The 25799-nt window shown below is 33.9% G+C and overlaps 1 protein-coding gene across 1 annotated transcript in view; it reads right to left on the bottom strand.

Moving 5' to 3' along the window:
* LOC149413553 (uncharacterized) overlaps nucleotides 1-25799 on the bottom strand; it is a 270073-nt gene that overhangs the window by 123422 nt on the left and 120852 nt on the right. Inside the window, exon 3 of the mRNA XM_089644423.1 lies at nucleotides 3966-4067. Within this exon, the coding sequence (XP_089500549.1) occupies nucleotides 3966-4067 (102 nt within the window). The remainder of the gene's footprint in view (nucleotides 1-3965; nucleotides 4068-25799) is intronic.

The raw sequence follows: 25799 nt of genomic DNA, 5'->3' as shown, positions 1-25799 counted from the left end.
AAATTAGTAACAATTTTTGAAAAGGGGAATAAAATAATATTCTAAATAGCTATTATAGGTAGGTACTTTATCGCTTGTTTCAATTCTTCACACCAACAGTTACAATTTTTCAAACATCACTAATCTAAACTAAAAACTTAAATTCTGAGCAAATCCGAGTTCGCAGTTACGCAGGACACACGAAAAAACCGAAACATTCAATACTGATTGAACACGAAAATTTTTCAGACACGTAAAAATCTGTAATTTTTTTTTTAACACCAATTAAATAATTAATCATACCTTCAAATAATAATATCAATCAATATCTTGAGAAAGATTGTTTTCTATGAAATAAACTCGTGTGATTGCTTTGTAGTTTGTTGGCATCTGAACGAGATATATCTACAAGGAAAGATCTAAAATGCCGAGTTCACACGAGGACAATGCATAAGACAATACAACAATTCTGACGTTGTTCAAACGCGAAACACTGTATACACTATAACGCGCGTTACAAGCGACTTTCTGAAAAATATGATTAAGTTTGAATGGTTGGAGAACGAACTAAATAATAAAACAAAAAAACTGTGGATTAGGAATTGTATGGGGGGCAGGATTGTCTGCAACTATCCTCAGGAGTATAAATTATGTATGAGAATATCACCACGGCACTTTGAATTGCTATTAAGCCTCGTTTCATCAAAAATGCAACGCGAAAATACTTATTATTATATATTATCTTATTATTTTGAAGAGAATCCCGGTATTTCTATAGCTTGTAATAATTGCTTCCACTGTGTTTTCGCTGCACTCTTTATCCCTATCATAATTGGTACAATCGATGCGCCATTAGCATTAGTATTGGATATATATGGTTAACAATGTAGTAATCTCTACCATTTATGTGACATTTTCGGCAGAATAAAAGCGCGGGAGCGACTGGCTATTGTCCTAACGACACGCGGATTATGCGGTCATGCGCGTGTTTGTGGGGGGTAAGACACTGACGTCCTGCGGAGATAGCCTGCCCGTCTATCTCTAGAATAAAGTTTTGGCCCATTGTCCTGTCCTCCAAACTTAAAATAGTATATAATATTATACTGGAAAATAAGGGCGGAGCTGGGACAATACAAAGTTGTCCCGTTCTCGTGTGAACTAGGCATAACTAAAATACAAAAGTAATTAAAAAAAGAATAAATATTTTTTAATTCAAATTATAACTGGTTGAGAGATTCAACCTAACAGATGATATCAACGCACTAACGGGAATGAATACAATTTATTGCAAGCCGATTGTACTGTATTTATAGCTTATTCTTACGGTGATAATAAAATCAAACCGGTACATTATAAAGATGGTCAGTTCAAGCGCGGAGGCGGACGGTACGGGCTGAAGAAAAATCAAGAGTTAGGTTATCGAGTAGTGGGATATTGTAATACTATGAAATGTTAATTGATATTGCAACATCAGATTGTTCGTGAAGTTCAACATTATTAAACTAGAGCAAACTTGTGATTTGGAAATGTTAATAGTAGGCCAATAATTAATTAATTTACTGGTACCATCATCGGGAAGCGAGGTACCAACGCTCAATCAATTCCTTTATTCGTGCACATCTTAAGTTCCAGTATCGACTTATTAGAATACCATGCATACTGGTCGATTAACTACGCGAGGAAGGCAAGGAGAGACAAGCGAAGCCAAGAAGAGTCAAGAAGAGCCAAGAAGAAACAAGAAAAGACAGGAAGAGACAAGAAGACCCAATCAAAGGCAAGAAGAGCCAAAAACAGACAAGAAGATTTGAGAAGAACTGAGAAGTGGCAAGAAGATGGACGTCATTAAGAAAGAAAAACATACAACGCTCAATCAATTCCTTTATTCCTGCGAAACCAAAAATTCCGATATTGGCTTATGTATTAAGTTGCCATGTATACCGTTCGATTAAACTTCAACCTCCTTCCCATTCTCAGAGCACGTGTATATTTATTTTTATTTGTAAGAAACAAACAGCTTTTACGTAATATACAATGATAAATATACAAGTTAACTGAAGTCAAGCCACAGAAGTTTCTTGTGCTAAAGTTCATTGGAATTAAGTTTTAATAACTTAAAATTAATTTTGTATTAAAGGAAGGGGAGAGGAAGAGGAAAATAGGAAGAGGATAGGAGATGCTCCCGATACATTCCATACTCTCATATTAATAATCGATCGTACGCATTACTTCATATCGATATTTCTTTAAGTTTTTACCAAAAATGTCAATGCTGTAAAATTTTGTATTATATTGTGCACATATACGAGGAATTGGGGATTTTTTTTCGAATATTTGTTGTACACGAGGGTAAATAAAATAAATCAGATTGTCGGGTTGATCTAGACGGAATATGAAGATTTATTAAATTGGTTAGTACTGGTGAGTCCAGACCATTATTTAGGATTTTAAACAATAAGATTTGATCAAAAATTAGACGTCGTGTTTGGAGGGAGTTAAAATTATGAAATTTAATGGATTCGGTATAATCTGAGAAGTGTAAGTTTAGTTTATAAGTTATGTGTTTAAAACATTTTTTTAATACTTTCTATTCTTTCAATATGGGCTTGGTATAAAGGAGTCCAGATTGGTGTACAGTGTTCCAAGTGCGGGCGAATATGAGGTGTAAAGGGAATATAGAGTGTTTATGTTGCATGTACTAAATCATCAGTGCCCCCTGGTGTTCCGGTCTCACCAGGACATGAGTGCTCTTAGCTGGGTTGGTACAATCGTATCGTATTGGACTGAATGTAAGATGAAATGTGGTATCTTGGACGGATATGTACTAAGAAATTCAGAAGTCTGATTTCCTCATAAAATACTGGCAATTCTAGGAGGAACACGTCGGGTGGGCAGCAGTAGAAGCTGGGTATGCAATGAACGAAGGTCATTGAAGTAAATCGAGATAGGGATGCCTGGAAGAGCATTATCGAAGCGATAGGTCTCCAACCAGAACAGGATAAGGGGAAGAAGATTAAGTGATACGAGGATTGAGATGTATTCAAGGGGCTTGATATTAATATCAAGCCCCTTGAATACATTATCGAAGCGATAGGTCTCCAACCAGAACAGGATAAGGGGAAGAAGATTAAGTGATGTGAGGATTGAGATGTATTCAAGGGACTTGATAATAATACAAATTATATTACTGAAATTTTTGTTGACCACAAGTACTAACTACCGTGTTTAAATTGGCAGTAAAAAAGCTCTTCCGTCTTTTCTCATCCAATGTCAACCTCGATGAATTGTCGTTGGATGGAAAAAAAATAATCTAGAAGCTTTTTACTCCCAATATGAAGAAAAAAATTTTGGTAACTATTTTTTTTAAATTAACATGTTTTTATCGGATATGGAAACACGATGTAACAATACTTAACTAAAAACATATTTGGTATGGGATGAATTCCTTATGGACGAAGTCATTACTTTTCTTTGTTCATTATCACTCGAAAGAATTAACAATTTGTTTAACTTATTTAAAATGTGTATTCGCTCTAAAATAATAAGGTACTCTAAATATAAAACAACGTATATACCTACTACGCGATCATGATCAACACGTTAACTATTTTTGTATAGATATATTTTTAATTTATATTTATTTAATTTTGTTTTACGCCCTGCTTGACATTATTATGTATCCCTACATGTTGTCATTATATGAATGTCTAAACATCCATCGACGGGAAAACCTCGTCATAACATTATTATGATTAATAATTTAAGGTTTCAGGTGTGACTGAGTATTTTCAACATTGCAGGAAAGCGGAATACTTAAAAATCCTACTAACAAACACAGCAATAAATAATTCAGTAAGATCAGAAATTTACAAAGAGACATGCTTGCGATGTTCCAACTGACGCAAAACTGGTTTCCTCGTACGATCATAAGCACAGACACGATAATATTATGATAATATAAAAGCTATATAATTTTGTATAAGGTTTACCTTGGGTGGAGAAGCAGGTGGGCTTCTAGGTAGGCCCAGGTCTTCATCTTCCTCGCTGGTATCTCCTCTAGCTCGTCTTCTAACTGCAGCCGCTAGTTCCGCCTGAAACAATTAACGATAAGTTAGTAAAGCTTGTATTAATACATTGATGATTTTCTGTGAAATGCTTGATAATCATTTTATGGAACTCCAAGACAAAATGGGCTAATAAACTTTACCCATTAATACCAAAATAATCAAGTGTCGCAACACATTAAAATACCCGAAATAAAGAAAGAAATCGTGAGAGGAATGCTGCAAACCTTATCTCAACTTTACACCTTTCACCACCATTTTATTTGACTTTTAACACAATATACCAGAAATCGCTTGATGCTTTTATCTAGATTACCTATAACCTCACATAAAATGGTTACACCAGTTCTTACCCATATTCTTCTAGACAGCAGACGGCCCCAGCAACGGCGTTGACTGCCTCCTTTAAGCCTCATCTCACTGCGGTCTTGTAGACCACCTCACCACACATTTCCAATACAACAGAGGGTCTAAACAACACCCTTGTGGAACACCAAACAATTCAGGAACAACACAAAAGGGACTAATCCACGCCCTTGTAGAACACCACACAGGCAAAACTTATCCACGTTCTTGTGGAAGATCTGGTTACTCAGTTACAACTTACAACACAGTAATGGGCCAACACATTTTTTTAGCTTTGTTGAACCTAATTAAACGAAATACACTTAACACAACAGTTAATAATTAGATTTTAATAATTGATCTTTACGGAAGGTAGTTTTTTAAGTCACTGCGAGCATTTAAAATTAAATACGGTATATATAAATTTTCGTAATAAAGAAGCATTACTATAGCTCTATCAGAAACAAAAAATATTGAAATAAAACGAAATTTTATGTTCACATGAATGGATTGTTTAAAACGGCCATCATTAAGGAATACGACTGATTATGATTAACAGAGAAAAAGCATAAAACTCAATTAAATTGCTCTGTACTTCTTGTTCTATTACTCTCATTTACTATGAAACATCCATATACCTATTGTAGGTCTAAAATTCATCAGTTCCGTGAAAATGGCAAACGTGGTACGTGAAACCGTTGAATCGAGGTGCTTGCTACATGTGAAAACCTAACAAGCGTGACGAATAATTTGAAATAATTTAACACAGAACGTTACCGTGTTATTATAATTAAGTGTTTTCATCAAGCGACAAAGGAAAAACATGAATTTATTACCATTAATATATTTATGTTGACTTTTAAAATACGGTCATATAACTGAAGAAGGCTACTCTGTCGAAAAATTGTTAATTAATTATATAAGATTTTGAAAAGCTCCAACTTAGGAATCAACATTAAAATTCCCTGACATGACAGGCGACGAGCATCATAGAGAATTCCCTATTAGAATTTCTAGTAACGCATCAAATTTCACGAGCCACGAACATAGACTAAATTACATCAATGGCCACGAAGCTTCCTAATATCCGTTTTATATTTATATTTTTCAATTGTTTGATTAACAAAATTAAATGCTATGCTAATATTATTCAAAATAAAGAGTAAACTGTTATTTTTCATAAATCATTTCGGGTTTGCGCTGACACACCCACAACCAACTACACGACTCCGGTAGCCATTTTTACCGTTAACTTTTATTATGTATTTGAATTTCGGTTTTTTTTCCATGAATTAATGAACGCAAATCTTGGAAGTGGAAATTAACCTACTTCACGACATCCGATCGAGCTGAAACTCGGCAGATATACTCGTTGTCCATGAAAATGGATTCCATCAACCTTTGTTGGTAATCACACATACACAAGCGAACAAAGACGTATTTCTATGAAATTGGATGACATTAGCATTATATCCGAAATAAATGTCGGTCCCTTCCAATAGCGATTTGGCTCAGTTGTTAGCGCGGTTGACTCCAGTCCCTGGGGAGGAATGTTCAATAAATCTTCAAAACTCTAGACGTCATGTCATTAAGACAACTTTACGCCAAAACTGCTCTCCTACACCTCATCCATAATAATCTTCATATTACAAATCAACCAAAAACCATAATAAAAACCAGGTCATCAACAAATAAAACACTGAACATTCCGATAACACACACCACACACGGACAAAGACACTTTCAATACTACGCAACCAAACTTTTTAACAGTATGCCCATTACTTTGAAACAACTAATGACTACAAATACATCTACAAACTTTCTCAAAAAACATATCGTAGCCTGGATAAAAAATCAAGATATTCACTTTATTCAAAAGATTATAATTCCAAACCAAACATAACCAAAATATGACAAGTAAAATTAAATATTATACACGTTCTTCAAGAATTATCCAAAAATACATACACGCATATATAAATGTGTGTTTTCATGTTTCAATATATTATGTCTGTGAAAAAAAAAAAAAACTTTCTACTACAACACATAAATACCTGTCACACTTAATCACAAACACGTAAACACCTCAGCACAGGTTCTCCTAGTGAGGTGTTCACGTAACATACAATATCACACCCACAACACCCACACACAGTTTTACATATATCAACCTATGTTCTTTATTTTTTATACCTTTTTTCTGTACTTTTTCTCTGTACTACAATATACCACTGTAATAATTTGTAAAATGTGTATTCAAGAATAGACATAAATATAAAAAAAAATCTATTAATAAAAATAGATGAATTAGCAGTAAAAACAAAACATATTTTTTCTCATTTTAGTCAATTTTTGTCAAATTCATGGTAAAAACAAAAATACTTTTTATCGAGGTTTATCATTGTAAGTTGTATATATTATTTTATCGAAGTTTATCATTGTAAGATTGTACCTAAGTATATATGTTTTATCGAGGTTTATCATTGTAATATTGTATGTATATACGTTTTATCGAAGTTTATCATTGAAAGATTGTTCCTAAGTATATATGTTTTATCGAGGTTTATCGTTGTAATATTGTATGTATTTATGTTTTATCGAGGTTTATCATTGTAAGATTGTAGATATAAAGAATATCTTTAATATTTTATTTACTGTTTTTAAGTTTGACCAATGTAACACATTCCTTATAGTGTTGATTAGCATTTAATTTCAACAAAGAACATTTATAATAATTTATGCTCTAAATAATTTTATTATTCATATCATCCAACGAATAATCATAAATTTATCATTTCGCCACAGACTTAATGGTTTCTGAAAGCCACGTACTAATTTAATTAACGAGTATTCTGGAGAAACTTTCAGTGAAGACTGGAATGAAGATGAATACCATCTGATCAAAACTTAAATCTTATAAGGCTTATCATGTTTAAACTTTCCCTAATACATTGGAACCCACATCTGTCTGAGTACTTTCGCCAACTTGATGGTAAAAAAATAAATAAATAAGGTTTAACTCAAATTATTATAAGCAATAATTAGTCGCCTGAAATATCCATACAAATTGAAAATATCTCCCGAGTAAAAATAAATGCCGCCGACGGAATTGAACGTTGATTAATTGAACCCGCACCTTCCGATGTCCGGTCAGGTGCTCTGGACCACTGAGCTACGTCGGCTTATTTCAAACACGCCAAATAATTCAAAATGTACTAGTACTTCAATCAACAATTACTGCTTATTTTATTTTTTCACCAGTAAATAACAAACTTTATTTTATTATGTAAAAAAAATGCTTATAATAATTTGTTATCCTTTGTGCTATGCATAAAATGTTAATCATTAAAAAAAATAATAATAGGTTTAACTTAGTTGTGTGTCGGTTTTAAGCTAAGGTGAGCTTTTATTCGAGATTGAAGGGCGGCTAAATATGGGTTAATAGAAGTCGGTTTATGGAATAGGTCGGCGAAGTAGCGCCTATCGAAAAAGGTCGTTTAACGAAAAACGCAGTTAATGTCAAGGATCTAGACTGGAACTGGCGTACTTTTATCAAATATCAGGGGTGGAGTTCGTTAGGTACTTTTAAGTGAAATTGAATGATTTGAATTCCTAATAGGGTGATGTTTTTAAATGTGAAACCGCACAAGAGTGCGAGAAGTGAGTGAGAACTGCTCCCAACCGTCTGGAGCCAGTGAGACTATGGCATCCCCATTTTTTTTTTCGATTCAATTCTGTTTATTCATTTCAAAACATTACTCAATTGTTAATTTCAATGCGTTTTTAAAATATTTTTGTAGGTAATAAGAATTCTTAGATTAATATTAACAGTGTGTATATCAACTATACCAGTGATAATAGAGCTTGCCTTTTAAAGGAAGCTTCATTGATGCTAAAAATTTCGATATCCGAATTGATTCTGTTCAACAACAAGATTGCTCGTTAGTTTTGCAGGCCGGGATATAAAATAGTCTATGTTGTCGGTGGCGTAGATAACCATCGGGAACATAGAAATGAATGCTCTCCATGATGACTGAGTTTTCAAACCATCCACGAATCAGTCTAAAGAAATGTGTAGCAATGCGCACATCCCTCCTGACCGGTAGATAGTTCATTCCGAGCATACCCAAAAGAAAGTCAGTGGGATAGATCCACGGGTAGTAGCCATACTCCATGTAGAGAAATCTCAAGAATTTCTTCTGAACTCTCTCCAACATGAGAGAATACTTTACCTGGTGTGGACTCCAAATCAACGACCCACTTTCAAGTCTACTCCTTACTAAGGAATTAAATAAATTAATAATTAAGGTAACAACAAGCAACTTTTGAAATTCTGAATTGTAGCGATTAATTTGTGTTATTTTACAATTTATTCATTAAAAATAATTTGTGATATATTTGCGGTAGGTTCCAGAGTGGAATAACCTCTCAGTATCGTAAGACAATGATTTAATTAAAACCTTACTTTAAATGGCTTTTGCCGTGTTCGGTGGCCACATCTGAATAGCCAGGTACTTCCTCTCCACACTACCTTCAGCATTACAATATAATCCAATTGGGACACGGAGAAAAATGACTAATGCTAATGTATTAAGAATCTCTTCCAATTATTTGATAATTCCGGTTAAAAACGGGATTGTAGGTCTTACGAATATATTATCATGATGTTATCGGAACACGTGTTCATAAATATCCAAATATTTTTGCATTACAACGAAAATTCTCTGTATCGCAAAGCAAAATCAATAAAACATTCTTAAATTGGTAATGGCTGTTAATTTATCGTGAGGGTAAAAATCTATGTCTCTCCGTGTAGTCTTACTGGCAAAGGACGGTTGGGATCAGTTGGGACTCTTGTGCGGTATTCACATCAAAATAAAGGTACATAACTAAATTTAGATTATTCTAGCACAAAATTCTTCCTTCATTCTCTTTTAAACGAACTCGTCAATGATTCAGACTGTTAACTTGATCCGCCTCAGGTATATATTTATATAAGTCATTTGATAATCTCCTGACTATGACCATTCTCACAACCATTATCACATTCCTTCACCGATACCTTGTACGTAATATAATAACCGTCCTTTTGTTTATATTATTTTCTATGTATGGTTTTGCATTCCATTCCATTATGGTTAGGATGTCACACTGTACAAATATGTTTATTTATGGTATTTAAATAGATACTCCTGATACAATCTTTATTCATATATAATTTAAATAACTTTTTAAAATTATTTTTTAATGATAAACTAATGTTTATAAGACAAGGTTTTATGCATAGCACAAAGGATAACAAATTATTATAAGCAAAAATTAGTTTCCTGAAATATCAATACAAAATGAAAATATCTCCTGAGTAAAAATAAATGCCGCCGACGGGAATAGAACCCGCACCTTCTGATGTCCGGTCAGGTGCTCTGGACCACTGAGCTACGTTGGCTTATTTCCAACACGCCAAATAATTCAATATGTAATAGTACTTCAATCAACAATTACTGCTTATTAACTTTGGTTTAAATTAATCAACTATTTTCGTAATTTAAATTTAATCTTTCAGGCCTCTGATAAAAGGTTAGAGTATTTCCGCTTTAAAATAAAAACAAAAAATTGAATTTTTCTACATTTTTGAAATATTAAAATGTTGAATGGACATAAACAAAAAAATGGCTCACCTTAAGTTTTTTGTAACTAAAATTGCTGACGCCGAAAAAATATATGTATAAAAACAAACGTGATTAGACAAATGTATTACAAACGATATTGCCACCTAATTTTTTTATCGATTCACATAAAAATAATGAACAAAACATTCATAGAATTTGCATAAAAGTGTACAATTTAGTTCTTATGCGATTAACTTCTAGATTTGAATATAAAGCGTGGTGTTTTGTCTTTCTAACACCGTTTAGATTATATTTCTTACAATGACAGTAAGGGAGACAACGATTTCTCTGAGACCATATATGTTGTTCCCAAAAGCGAACAAATTATCCAAAGTAGTTAAATTTGTTTAAATTTTCTTTTAGTTTTGTTTCCTCTGGTAATTCGCCAAATATCTTCATTGCTCGATTTTTAACTCCAGGTTTAATAATAAATGCACCAAGAAAATCAAATCGGCAGTCATTTTCGTATTTCGTACGCATTTTTAAAAACTCTATATTAATTTATGAAATACAATGTAGGTATCTATTTATTTATTAGCTTTTGGAAGCTAGACACAAGGCATTATTTTCTGATTCTGGAAAATCTCAATACTTGTTTTCACAAAAAATAAGAGTGTAAAAATGCTATATATGTGTTTTGAAAATTAAATCATTTTGCCCATATTGAAATTCAGTCTTTCAAATCACTGTGCAGGTAAGCAAGGCAATTACTAATCATTTTATTTACATATATAAACGGGTTTGTTTTTAACAAATCTACAGTTCAATTCAGAGATTAATGAAATTTTGCACACTTGACATTCAAAACAAGGAATTACTGTCTACATCTGGTTTTGAAAAAAGTGTGGAAAGTCCGGGCAACGCTACTAGTTTATTATAAATCAGAAATTAGTGCATATTATGTTGAAAAGGTTTTTGCTGTACATCTCTACTCTCTATGCTTCTTGAGTTCGATAACAAATCTCCAGAGAAAATTATTCATGGACGATCACTTCAAACCTATCAAACCTTCTGTCAGGGAAATGGCGACAATATGGAAGAAAATCGTCAGTTCAGTTTGAACTAAAATGTGAGATTGTAAAAATTCAATCAAACCTGCACGAACAAATTTCAGTTCACTTTCTGATTTTATGGAGTTATTTAGCTCAAAGGAATTCCTCATAATAGATAATTATAATCGAATTAAAAGAAACGCATTCTTCTAGTGAAGTATATGTATGTGTAAGAAGTGTATGTATGAAACATGTGGGGAAAAATTAATTAGTAAATAATCGTTTTGGTTTGTCATCAATATCGCTAACCAATCTCAAAAGCAGTTTATTAAACGTACGTACGACGGAGCTCCGAGACAGCATGAAAGAGATTCTTTAATCTTGGTATACAGGGTGTATCGGCACGTACCCGACAAACTTTAACCAGCTTTTCCTCAGCACATTTGGAGTAAAAAATGTTATGGGCACTTTGCTGTCCGGCAACATTTTTTTTTTTCAATTAAAAACAAAAAATTATAAAAAAATCCACACTCCGACACTGTCATTGGCATTGTTTCTCGTGTTCAACAGCTGTTATTAGCAAGTGTGTCAAAAAGCGTCTTCGCTCTTTCATACACACTAAATAATAATAGTTAAAAATGAGACGAATGGTGCCATGCACTTTCGTTGTGATTGTAAAAGCGCGCCAATGTAGGTACGTACGTATATTATTAAATGAAACTCGAATAAAATATTGCCAGATGGGTTTTCAAACTGTGACAAAGGATAAAACAGTGGTGACATGTGGTGAAAATATTAATGATAATTTTTTTATAAAAAAAAAATGTTACCGGACAGCAAAGTGCCCATAACATTTTTTACTCCAAATGTGCTGAGGAATAGCTGGTTAAAGTTTGTCGGGTACGTGCCGATACACCCTGTATAAGAGCGTACTAGGTTTTCCAGTGTATCTTCGTTATCACCTGTCTTATAGGCTAGTTGATTATTAATACGCCATCCCAATATCAGAGTTTTTCGCCACGTTTGGTAATTTAGTAGGAGTGCTCGGGTTCATAGGGTGAGGTTTATTCAGGTCTTGGCTGCGGATGCGCGTGCCCACCAAGCGTGGCGGGCCGGACCGGTAGAAGCTGGTTGAGAGAGACCATTTGACCTCTCTAGCTGGACTTGTACGGTTTTATGTCAACAAGCCCCAAACTCTTGAAGTCATGGGTTTATGACAACAATCCCCAGACTCTTGAAGCCCTCAAAGTGAATATCCGCAACGAATTCGAGAAAAGTGAAAATACCGTAAAATAATGCCATCAACATTTGGGACATCAAATAAACGGTGACCGGATAACTCATCAAAAAGTGATATCAAGTCATGAAAAGTGATAAAACAAAAACTACATTTAATAGGTTACATATTGATATTACATTTTACAAGCAATAATTATTCGCCTGAAACACTCATCCACATTGAAAAATCTCCTGATAAAAGATACATGACGCCAACGTTAGTTTACCAAAAAATAATAATTAAGATTTATGTGTTACTTTTTTTCATTGTTTTTAATTACTTTATATCACTTTAAAACGGTGTGTTGAATTATAATTTGTATGAGTTATCATGGAACCCAAATAAACATAATCCACAAGCAGAATCAAAGGTATTCATTTATAAAAAAAAAAATGAAAAAATTGGGTGATTACTTTTTCGCAAGCTTGGATAATAAATAATGTTATTTTGCCATCACCAATAATAACTTAATAAAATAGGAAGTCTCGTGCGGCATTTGATACAAAAAATATCAATTCAATGTCGTGTTGGTATCACAAATCACAAGGCTTCCAATGGAATAATGGAATAATGGAGACGCTCGGTCTAGACTGCAGGGTTTAATTTCCTGCGCGTTTCCGTACCACAATACGTCCCGTGTGGAGAGTGGTATGTGTTATGTGGACTGGGTGTCACCGAACTAAACCGTGTTCTAATAATAATTGTTTTAGTTAACATTCATTTTATTCTAAATTCTGGAACATTGGGCGCCAGTTTATAAGATTTCGTTTGTCCCTTTATAAATTGATAAGACATATATTTAGCAAAAGGTTTTTTATTATTTTTTATTCTTATTCTCTATATAGATGTCTACGAAATGGATAGTTCATATTTTCTAAAATCAATATATTTATTTAGCTGCTTTGTGCGTAACCGAAAATGATAAATTGTTTATTATATATATTTATGTAAAAGTAAAATAACTAGGTAGGCGTAAAAGAGGCATTATTATCTTATTTCATTGTATCTGAGTAGACCCCTAGTCAAATAAAATAAAAACTTTATTTATGACTAAGTATCAAAAATTTTGCCGGTTGTTTTCAGGTGAATGAAATACTAGTATTTATTCAATTATTTGGCGGTTAAAGATAAACCGACGTAGCACAGTGGTTCCATGCAGCTGACCGGCAATCAGAAGGTATCGGTTTCAATTCCCGTCGGCGAAATTTATTTTTTAATGGAAATTTTTTTCTATTTATATTTGTTTTTCAGACTTATAATTATTGCATATAAAAAAACATAAGTTTTTGAAGATTTTCTCCTGTGTAAAACGCACCTCATTTACAGTTTTTCTTGTTTGTTTTTGTGTCTTGTATTACTCTATTGTGTTATTCAATATTTATTTTTAAAAAAACTACTTTTTGTTCACTAATTTCTGCTACGTACTCTTGGGAAGGTGAAATCGTGTCTGATAAAAATAATAATATTTTATATTTTTACCATATTATACTTTAAATTAATGATCCTGGGGAGCAAAAACTTAAAAACAGAAATCCCTGAAATTACCAGATTGATTCCAAGTAAACTAAATTCCCAGATAATCACGGTTTGCCAAATTCATCGCAACTCTGAGTAATTGATTTTGACTAGAAAATTCGACGAATGTTATTCAATCGCGAACAATCTTCAAGTATAGACGATAAACGATATGAAATTGATTGAAACGGCTGAATAACAACTATATAACCATTGAATAGATAATTCCTAGAACTGTGATTTAAACCAACCTTTTAGCTCCTAGGCCGCATGAGACAGGCCATTAAAATTGTTTGTTTGCTCAATCATATAAATTAACTCCTCTGGCTAATTTGATCGCTTTGGGAACATCCCATGGGGTCTCATAGAAATAGTTGTCTCCCTTACTGTCATGGCGAGAAATGTGATCTATTGTGTTAGAGGGAGAAAATAAAATGCTTTAAGTTAAAATCTAGAAGAAGAATTTAATAGAATCTATGGTTTTGTTTAATAGATTTTTTTTTTCGTTATCAGAAATTTTTGTTAGAAAAAACGTAAGGTGAGACATTTTTTTCAAACATCATGTTTGTTTCTTATAATTACATTTGAAAGCGTATTTCATCACCTTTCTAAACAGTTTTTAGTTTTCGGATAAGTTCAAAAATAATCTATTTAATTGGATTTTTTTATTGCGAAGCGGAAATAATCCAACCTTATGGACATAATGTAACCGGGCCCTTAGAGATAATTTATCAATTTCACCAAAAGTAAGGCAAACTATGGCTTACTTGGAGCACGTCCACAACATTTTTCTATGGGTTAATCTCTTCAGTGTCCATAACTGACAATCGAATGGAATAAAAAGTGTGTATTTTGTGGCACTGTCGCGCCGTCCAAGTCGGTTGATTTATTCAGGAAGCGATGTGACAAGATGATAGCAGCAAGAGGGACTCAATTGAATGTGTGTCAAGTAGAAGGAATTTCTACAAAAAAAATATGTAAATAGTATCGGGCGATACTTTTATATAGTTTATGTATATCGGTTATATCAGTAAATATTATTAAAAGATTGCTATTTATTTGGAATCGATCCATTCACTACTGTGGGTAACTTCACGCAGATGAATATATACTTATACTGTTACATAAAATATTTTGTGTGGATCCTTTTACATGCATTTTATCTATGGTTAGGGTGTGTGCCAAACCTGTGATCGAGCCACCAAGCCTCAGAGTTCAAATTGGAGCAATAGAGCATTCTTTGCTCAAGATAGACGAATCCGCTCGCTAATCTCGTGATTATTTTTAAAACAGGATACTTCATTCTTAGATGTTGTAAATCGGAAAACATTTGCTCATCCTGAAAAGAACTGATGTTTCGATAGCTCTTTGAATATTTCCGGCCGCGAGATTCTTGTGTGCAAAATATAGAAAGGGGAACGGAATAGAACTCCGGGAGGATGGCACCAGACTATTGCCCTACCTTTGGTCTTGGTGTTCTGAGTGTTCCCTCTCTCTGCCAGCACAAAAACTCCACGGCGAATTGCACCTAACCCGGAATTGAACTAGTAACCTGTGATCGGTTGTGTGGTAGAAAAGGTACTGTTTTGGTACTTCCCGTCTCCTGATTGCAAAGGTAATAGGACGGGTAGGTAGGTAGTAAACTATTAAAGATAACAATCAGCGGTATGCCCGAACAGCTCATGTCAAGGCTTCAGGAAGGATTATTTTTGGGACATCCTGGCTTCCGCCGCCGAATCCCGCATGTCACGCTGTTCGATTTCAACATCGCCACGAAGTGAATGGTATCGCACAATAATTACTACTATGAAGCAAGTTCTATTTTTGCCAGTCAGAATTCAATCTTAGGATGTTTTTGTTTTGAAAATAAATCTTGAACGTTCAACATTTCTTTCATTAAGATTGTAAAAACCCAATCCCTTTACAGATGCAGTTGCATTCAAGTAATGGTTATTTTTTTTTTAATTTGACAATATTAAAATCGCTAGCTTGTTTTCTATAATAATATTTACTAAATTGTTATCACTTAACAACCCACGATAACACTTCTTTCTTATTAGATTCACACAGTTAAGCGTTAGTGTAAGCCAGGCTTAGGTCGTGTTTTTAACTATTCCGAACTTACGAACCACGTAATATTTACACTGTATAACTTATAACTTATAAGGAAAGGAATTATTATGCTAGAAAAATACATTCTGTTCGTATACAAAACCACAGTAATATATAAGATAATTTTCACAATAATCAAGATTTATTATATTCTAATGAAATTGTAAATATCCCAGCTAAAGTTTAAAATGTACCGTGCTGAAGATGGCAGAAGCTCAAAGAAACCAGTCTAGTTTCCAGTAATCGTATTATCAGCTATTATCAATAATATGAATGTATTTATTATTATTTTTTTGATAAATTAATGTTTTTAAGACAAGATTTTATGTATGCATAGCACAAAGGATAACAATTATTTTTATAAGCAATAATTGTTCGCCTGAAACACTCATCCACATTGAAAAAATCTCCTGATAAAAAATACATGACGCCAACGGGACTCGAAAATGTAAAAAAATGTAACAAGCAGTAATTGTTGAATGAAACACTAGCATATATTGAATAATTTCGCGGGTAAGAGATAAGCCTCCATAGCTCAGTGGTCAGAGCTTTCGACCGGAAATCGAATGGACACGGGTTCGAGTCCCGTTGGCGTCATGTATTTTTTATCAGGAGATTTTTTCAATGTGGATGAGTGTTTCAGGCGAACAATTATTGCTTATAAAAATAATGAATGTATTTATTTAGAACTAGCTGTACCCCCTTTACGTCCAACAGATGGCACTGTTTTTTGAAAAAAAACATGTTTGTCCAAAAGATAGCTCTGTTTTTCAAAAAAGCATATTTTACCTGTCACAGATGACATCTTTATAATATAGATATATAAAAACACACGCGTATTTGAATGCAAAGTTGGATCAAAATTTCAAAGCCATCGATGAAGAACTTTCGAAGATATAAGATTAAGAAAAAACGCATATTAACATTTTTATTTATATAAATTAACGGCACAAGTGCAATTTACAAACATGAAAGTTATTGATAGTCATAGTGCAATGACGGCCGGCATAGTCCAGTGGTAACGCATTGGACTGCCATTCCGAAGGTCGCGGGTTCGAACCCGGCGTGCGCAGATAAATTTTATTTGATTAATTTGTGTTATTTCACAATTAATTAATTAAAATAATATATAGTATATTTGCGGCACGTTCCAGAGTGGAAGATACTCTCAGTATCGCCCTGGTGTAAGACCACCATTCAGAATTGAAACGTTGCTCCAAATGGCTTTAGCCGTGTTTAGTGACTAGATCTGAATAGCCAGGTACTTCCCCACCTTCCTCTTTCCCTTCCCCACTTACCTTCAGCCTCACAACATCCCCCAATTGGGGATGCCATAGTCTCACTGGCTCCAGACGGGAGCAGTTGGGACTCTTGTGAGGTATTCACTATAAAAAAAAAAAAAAAAAAAAAAAACGAAAAGAAAGGAAAAGAAGAAATAAAAAACCCTGTTATGAAGTGATCTCATTAATATAAGCACTGCTAAAATATTTCATCTATACATATTTATATTTCGATAAAGGCCTTTTTTAAAACATCAGCTAACATTGCATAGGACTATAATTATTCATAAAGCTATAGAACTTCAAGTTATCGCAATGAAAATTCCCTAATAAAATACGTACCGGAAAATATTAGTAGTTATGTTTATCTATACTACCCACATATTAAAATTGTATCCCACATTTTTTTTTGTTCTTTAAAGTTTTTTCCCGTTAAACCATAATTCCGCTTCAAGCTTTTGAACGAGTCACGCTTGCGCGCTAAATGCATTCCAATTTCTGCTAGCCCGAGTGACGCTCGCCAGTTTCGACTTGCAGCGTTCTATTTTTAACTAACACGAGTAACGCTCGTGAAAGTAAGCGATGTATTTTACTCAGTTTGAATTTGCCTGTAGTTGAGATCGGTCGTGTTTTTGAGCTGCTTATTTCTTTCTTATTTATATTTTTATTGAAAAATGTATAAACATTAAATAAAACTTTTTTTTAAAACCCTAGCATTAACATTTACATTAACCCTACCATGTAAATGTATTTACATAATATTATTACTAATTATAAAAAAAACAATCTTCGATCTTCGCAGAAGAAACTGTTTGCTGCTTCTTAGATATTCAGATTATTATTATTATTGGCACACAGTCTAAAATAACACTAAATCTACATGCTAATGAAATAACAACTATTGATTGATAGTAATGATTAGTATAAAGTATTTCTACTTATGAGCCATGTTTTCAGCATATATCAGAATCTATTTGCGAATTTACAATTGTTTTTGTTACTTGGCAACATGTTGAACATTTTGGGCACGTTATATTCTAGGAATCTCTGCCCGTATTTATTAACAAGCATACCTTCATTCTTTGTGAACCTAGTGTTGTTTTCATGTTCCAATTTATTTTTATATTCAGTGTCAGATATTATACTATGCTTTACATTAAAATCGTGACGTGGTAAACATAAAAAAGCGTGATACTTTAAAAAAATATTAAAATCAAGGGGCATTAAAGAAAGGGACAATAGGAAATGTTACGAATTTGCACCGTCTAAGGATATTTTTTGTTCTTGGCAGCCATCCCAATCTTCAAAGTAGTTTTACTTTTCCAACATTACCACGATCCCGACGATATTCACACTTCTCTAAATGTCGTTTTCTCTTCCTTTTTCCCGTTCCTTTATTTTCCATCCCCTATTTCGAAGTATAACCTTCGACGGTACGTACATACATAAAATAATGTACGTCGCATTTAAAATTTGACCTTAAGAAGGGCAAAAGATATGCGAGGGAAGCATAAACCTTAAACAACCCTTCGTGACAAATTGAACAAAGCCTTTAAATAATTTTTAACTTAAATGTTATGTTAGCATGGTCGCTCCTGTAGAGCTTATTTAAAATTATTTTGTAAAGCTCTGTAATAAAGAAATTATATGTTCAAATAATAATGTCTGATGTCATAATGGTAAAATGATAAAATGTACTGACATTCAAACAGAAGGGAGACTACACTACCTTAGATTCCAAATTATCGTCCCACTTTCAAGTCTACTCCTTACTAAGGAATTGAATAAAACTATGAAAACCCAGGACATCAGCCTTGCCGGAGCGTTGCTCTATCACTGAGCTAATCCGACCCTATCCCCTTCGGTCATATTTAACTATATCATACTTCGACTAAGAAAGCATATTTTTATTGGCAGCTATCTTTTTGCGTTAAGAAAATGAAGATAATATTGGTAGTATGTATAATACAGTTAAATATGACCGAGGAGGATAGGATCGAATTAGCTCCGTGGTACAGCAAAGCCCCGGCAAGGCTGAGGTCCTGTGTTCAATTCCAAGATGAGACCGAATCCTTTTCTGATATTCAGTTTAAAATTTTCGTTTCGTGCTTTCAACGGTATATATATGTGAAAGGGGCAATTGTTATTTCGTCTCGATGGGAATTATATATCTATCACAGCGTTACTGGATTCCAGTGGAATATTTATTTATGAATCAACTTCATATAATCCAGACATAGCAGCGTACAAATATTTAGAGTGAAAAATACTACATTAATATTTATTGCCTTTTTATATCCGCCAGCAAACTTCCAACCCAAATTCAATTTATATGTATTGTGATATCCTTGGTATTAGTGCAAGAGCTCACCCATACACTACACTAGATTAGTCTATTAGGTTACCCATAGATGGCGTTAGCTGTCAATAAACAAAGAGATAACATCAAGGCCGGAGTCCAGTTATTCCAACCGCCTGCTAACTAAAATATCAAAGCCATTGTCCATCTATCACAATAAAAGTTTAAGGACGGGTTGTTTCGAAAAATATGAATAATTCATCAAATTTCTTCGTTCATTTTCGGGTTATGTGAAAGTCCTATTCAAGTTCTGTTATTATATCAGTTCTGTCAAGTAACTAGCCTATAATGATGTAATAACAGAACTTGAATAGAACTTTCACAGAACCCGAAAATGAACAATGAAATTTGATGAATTGTTCAAATTCTCCGAAACAACCCGTCCTAAGTATTTTGTTGAAGTCGGAGTTTTATTGATTAAGAGAGTTTATGAGAAAATCCCGGCGACTAATCTACTGATTTATTTGAATACTGCATTCTGCCCGTCAAAAAACTAAGTTCAAAGATTTAAAAACAACTTCATATCATACGATCTTCGCAGAAGAAACTGTTCATCGAATTCAACAAAGAAGAAATAACACTACGGATAAGTGTAAGGAATAAAAATAATAACATCGTATTGTTTCAAATCGCTTAATTAACACGGGAAAACCAAGTGATACTACTTGCTAATTTGCCATGTAGAAATAACAGTAAACTCTGCAAGACAATGAAATCGAATCCAGAACAAATATGTAACAGAGGCGGCCAAGGGAAAACGGATACTAAATTCTTGGAATTCTTTGCACTCGTGAACTGCTACAGGCGGATTCCCGTTCGTTATCCCTTGTTCTCTCTTTATCATATTCGGTAAAAGAATTAAATTCATGTGTTAGTAATTTGTCATTACACCTTTATTAATAGTCTATTACAATTCGTGAGCTTCGTGCAAACACTGATTTAAAAAAAAAATCTTTTCACCCTCCACACATATCCTGCGGTTTTAATTTTTTTCTCTTCATCTCTCCACACACTTTCTTCCTATTTTTGTGTTATTATTACTCATACCTACATTCGACAGGATTGAGAGCTATAATTTTCATCTCAAATTAAATAAAAGACTTTTTAAGGACATATGTAATAAGTACATTAACTATGTATAATTTAATACTTTTAACTTGTAGTAAAATGTACTGTGAAATATGCGTCCAAATTAACAAATAATTTAACTAAATTTCCACAAAACCTTTGGATATAAAAATTAATAATAAATCGATAAATAAACCTTTTCGAATCCAATAAATAATTTGGAATTTACCCTCGCTTGGGTTGAATCGAAGAGATTAATATCATCCCGTCACCTCCGCGGTTATAAATCGTTCTCTCATTTCTCCAAAACCACCACAACCTAGGCCAGGACGATTAATATATTTGGCCTGTTAATAATTATACGATATCCCCCTATACTTTGTAAGAAAACAGTCAACCTATATTATTACTTCATTGAAATAAATATAATATTTTCGAAATATTTTTATGAAGTATGTAGTTATATAGGTGAGTTTAATAACACAATAAGGAATTTTAATGAAAAATATTTTGACTTAGATAGAAATATGTTCACGTAAATCAAAAACCACCGATCTGAACATATATTTTACATAATATTTCTCAGAATTGATAAATTTTCTTTAAGAATTATTTAATTTAAAAAAACAAACTTAAAAAACACCTTAATTTAAATGAAGGACATAAAACAAAGACAAAAAATGGATTGAAGTTCCTTACTCTACCCTTGAATCAAACTGAATTGAGTTTTGTTATTCACACTATTTTGCTAAGGCCGGGTATTTTCGCAGTAAATTCTCACTGCCTACCCCTCCTGCGTGGATATGGTGTCATGGTTATTTAGTTAACATAATTTTCGAAAACTCTGTTTTAAATAATTTTTAACACTTAATAGGGGAGTAACGTATAATACGGGAGGGAGAGAAAGTTAAAAAGTTTCGATTAATACAGTTCGATTCTGCGGCACAGAAATATTAATATCTTATGTATGTAAATAGCAGGCCAACTTAATTCAGTGTCCTGGCCTTGGCTGAGGTGGTGTTGGTTTCACTGCCTGGATTTGACAGGGCATATTTAGAGTGAGATGAGCGTGGGCGCCCCGTGTCCGGTGTACAATACAGTTAGACCGGGTCTTGAAGAAACCTACATTTACTGATGTTTACTGATACGATTTACTTGGATTAATGCGATGATATTGGATTAACGACAAAATAGACGGCCATCAATCAAAACGATTGAAGACAATTCAAACGTAATTAAAATTATGGGAAATTGGAAAGAAAGGAAAATAAGATATATAATTTTCTAATTAACAACAAATAACTAATTTTTATGTGAATAACACCAACTGTCTGAAGCAAGTGGGACTATGGATAAGATAAAAAAAAAAATAATAAAAAATAAAATAAAATAAAAACTATAGCAGACTTAAGGTCATGCGATGACCAGTGTTTTTGATATAGTGTCCTCTGCGTGCAGTTTTATCTTTTATAAGCATAAACTTTTTAATATAAGTGTGTTTGTCGGAAGTGACTTGCCAGGTAAGTATGTTTTGGTATCTTTTCTAAATAACAAATTTAGATCCTAGGAAATAAATTGTACAGCGCCCTTGAGGTGATTTTTCACAAAAACGGCGCTCTACAAATTATCCAATTATTATTATTATTATTATTATTATGGCAAGCCCGATTGGGGTATGTTGTGCGGATGAAAGTAGTGGGGAGGGGAAGGAATGATGCAGTGTAACCAAATCATAAGAGATGTCTGATTAAGACGAGACAATACCCTAAAATATAGTCGGAATCTTAACGACGTAAGTGATGAAGCCATGCAGAGAAATTTGTGTAAAAACCCTGGTGTATTGGTCAGACCTAAGGTTGAATTTACCATAGCAAATCTCTAAAATAAAGTGGCAATCTTAACGACATAATTGTCTTGTAAAAACAATATTTGGCATGAGGCCCGTTGTAACGGACGGACACGGTCGACTTCTGATTTCTGATGAACGTATTACTAAAATCCAGATGTTTCTAGATGGATCCCTCGGGAAGTTACTAATTCATCGTCTAAAAAAATAAAATTTGATGCTTACCGCTAATTTTACAGTTGAAAAACGTTATATAAAATTTTGAAACCGTTTAACAAAAAATATTTTAATGAAAAGGTACTGTTTTTATTAATCTTAAATATAAATAACTTACATCCGTAGGAATCGCTCTAGATATAAAATTTCTTATTATATTATTTTGATGTGTCTCATAAGGTTTAGCCGGCGTGTGCAGTGTAAGCTCCCGAAAATATATATTTTTACGACGTGATTACAAAACATCGACTTTTCTCTACTTTCAATAAACGTAATATGCATGTACGAGGCGTATCCAGAAAGTAAGTGTACTGAATTTTTGTAGGTTACAAATCTTTTTATTGAAACAAAAAAATTACATGATTGCCGTAGTACATATGTAAGCTATTTTTCGACATAGTCGCCATTCCTCTCAATGTAGGTGGTGAAGCGGGGGATCAACTTTTTGATGCCTTCCTCGAAGTAGTTTCCCGCCAACCGCTTCGTCCACTTTTCCACCTCCTCCTTTACCTCCTCGTCGGTTAAAAACCTTTTTCCACCCATGTACAAGGATTGTGCAAGGAAGGTGCTAGGTTAAGGGAATGCGCGGGGTGGTTCAGGATATCCCATTTAAACGAAGCAAGCAGTTCCTTCGTGGCGTTGGCCGTGTGTGGTCTGGCATTGTCGTGCAGCAGGCTGACTCCCTTTGTCAGCATGGCTCTCCTCTTGTTATGAATCGCCTTCCGCGATTAGTTTTTTTAGGGTCTCACAGTATCTTGCAGAGTTGATGGACTCCACTTGAGGCAGATATTCAATCAAAATTATGCCTTGACAGTCCCAAAACACGGATGCCACGATTTTCTTGGCTGAAATTGTGGTTTTGAACTTTTTGGTGGAGGGTGAAGAGGTGAGAACCGTTTTTAAACTCGCGATACCACTTGTACACACTCGTACAATTCATAGCTTTATCACCATATGCAGTTTTAACCTCATTATAAACCTCAAACGGAGGTTTTTCCTTCCAAACGAGATAACGGATGACGCCGCGTATTTCGCATTTGGCGGGAGATTGGATTGACATTTTTCACGAAACGTGTTGTCGCGTTGACACTTCTCAACGTACTGACCTTGAACAGGTCTCGTTGCGGAGGGGAAGAGTCAGGGTACACGTAAGTGTAGCCAACATATCGAAAATATAATTCATTCGGTCGTGAGAGCCTCAGTACACTTACTTTCTGGATATGCCTCGTATTATAAACATTCCGGAAGAAATTTTCTAAATGATAGTGAAAACCCTATCAAAAACCGTTGCGTAATTTAGAAGAACTAAGCGCACAAACTGACATACGGGGAGAGCTACTCTATTTTTCCCATCATATACCTACTGTCATACCTACTATTCATTTCCTTCCTTAAAAACAGCCTTACCCATACTTGAAAAGAAGAAGATGATTTGTTGCATTGTAAATTGTCGCAAGTACAACATTCGAATTCGTGTCGTGTAGCAAGGTGGAATCGTAGTGTCCTCGTTGTATTATTCACATTCTTTGTGTAAAATATCAAAATCATATTAAAGATTATCTCGTTTCGGAGGAAATTTCACCCCGTGAACTGTGCAAGTTCGTCGAGCGCCCTATTGCCGGGATTCTTGGGAATTCAAGGTAGGCTGTTCCTTCATTCCACTTTTCCCGTGATTTTTCAAAACCAATGGAATGAGCTTTATGCTGTCGTTTTTTTTTGTGGATTTGATTTACAGTCATTTACTTGTAATAGAGCACGTTACAGCTACTTTATTTTATACTATTTATTAGAGATTATCGTTACAATTTCGTCTGAATTAATTAAAATGTGAGCCTCGAGCAAGCCCCGTTATTAGAGTTTTGGATCGCTATAGACGATAGAAAGTTTAGCCTTAGAAAGGAGAGAGAAAAAAATGACTAAGACATCTTGTATCGTTAATGCAGTTCTTAAATTTTTTCTTTACCATGTAGATCCGTTGTAAAATAACAACATAACCGTTAAAATAAATACATAATACCCAATAAATTAGCAGTCTGCCTCGGTGAAGGCAAATATTATTCAATGGACACGGAGAAAGACAAGCTGCAAAAAATACGATAAACCCAGTGTACTTAAAAATCGCAATCCTTTATAATTATTAGATACGTATGCTTATCAAAAAAAGTGCGCAATTAAAGCTCACAAATCGTAAATGTCTTCAGGAAAGGAATGAAACGACGAAAATTTTTTATATCAAAGTGGTTTATCAATTTGAGGAAACGGCGTGTTTTGTTATTCTATTTCCTTATTCTTATTCTCGTTCCTTTTCCATAACTCTAGGTTCAGCCGGCGCTTTTTTCCCAAGAGAAGACAACAATTTGGACTAAATGTGTGGTTTGTTCCTATAATATAAAATAAAACAACGAATTTTGATTGTAATAATTCACACAACGCTTATGAGACGCAAGTCAACTGGGATTTTATACAAAGAGGTTGTACGGAGTACGGAAAACGCCCGAGGCGATGAATACCGTATGGATGACATCATACGAAAATACTAGCCTCCATTCTAAGTAGAACCTACTTAAACATTCAACAAAAAGTACAAAGTTTGTAGGGTAACGAAGGTGCCGTTTTGAGGAAGCTGCCAAAATTAATATTTAAAAAGTTGACTATTAAGGCCCAGTAGTAAACGTTCAAAGATGGTTTGAAAGGGAGATATGTAAATACGAATGTTAGAGGGAGCTCGCTAATATAAAAAAAATAATAATTAAGCGAAAATGGTGAAAATATTTAATAAAACACGACTCGTTTGAAATAGAGGAAAAATCTGTCGACAAATGCTTTAGTTGCATTTAAAGATACACTTTGTACAGGGTTTTGCAATAAGAGGGGTTATTTTGATATTCAATCGTAAAAGATCAATGGTTTCGTTGCTTGTGTGGCACGTAGCGCCGTCTTGTTGAAAGTATACGTTGTCCAGATCAATTCCGGCCATAAAGTAAATCATTAATCATCTCTCGATAGCGCAATCCATTCACCGTAACTGTTACTCCAGCCTCATTTTCGAAAAAGTAAGGTCCAATGACTCCGCCG

Source organism: Hesperophylax consimilis, chromosome 21 (assembly GCF_061612785.1).
Source record: "Hesperophylax consimilis isolate HC1 chromosome 21, BYU_Hcon_1.0, whole genome shotgun sequence".
Taxonomy (NCBI): domain Eukaryota; kingdom Metazoa; phylum Arthropoda; class Insecta; order Trichoptera; family Limnephilidae; genus Hesperophylax; species Hesperophylax consimilis.
Note: the sequence above shows the minus strand (reverse complement) of the source record. Positions and strands in the feature narration are given on the sequence as shown.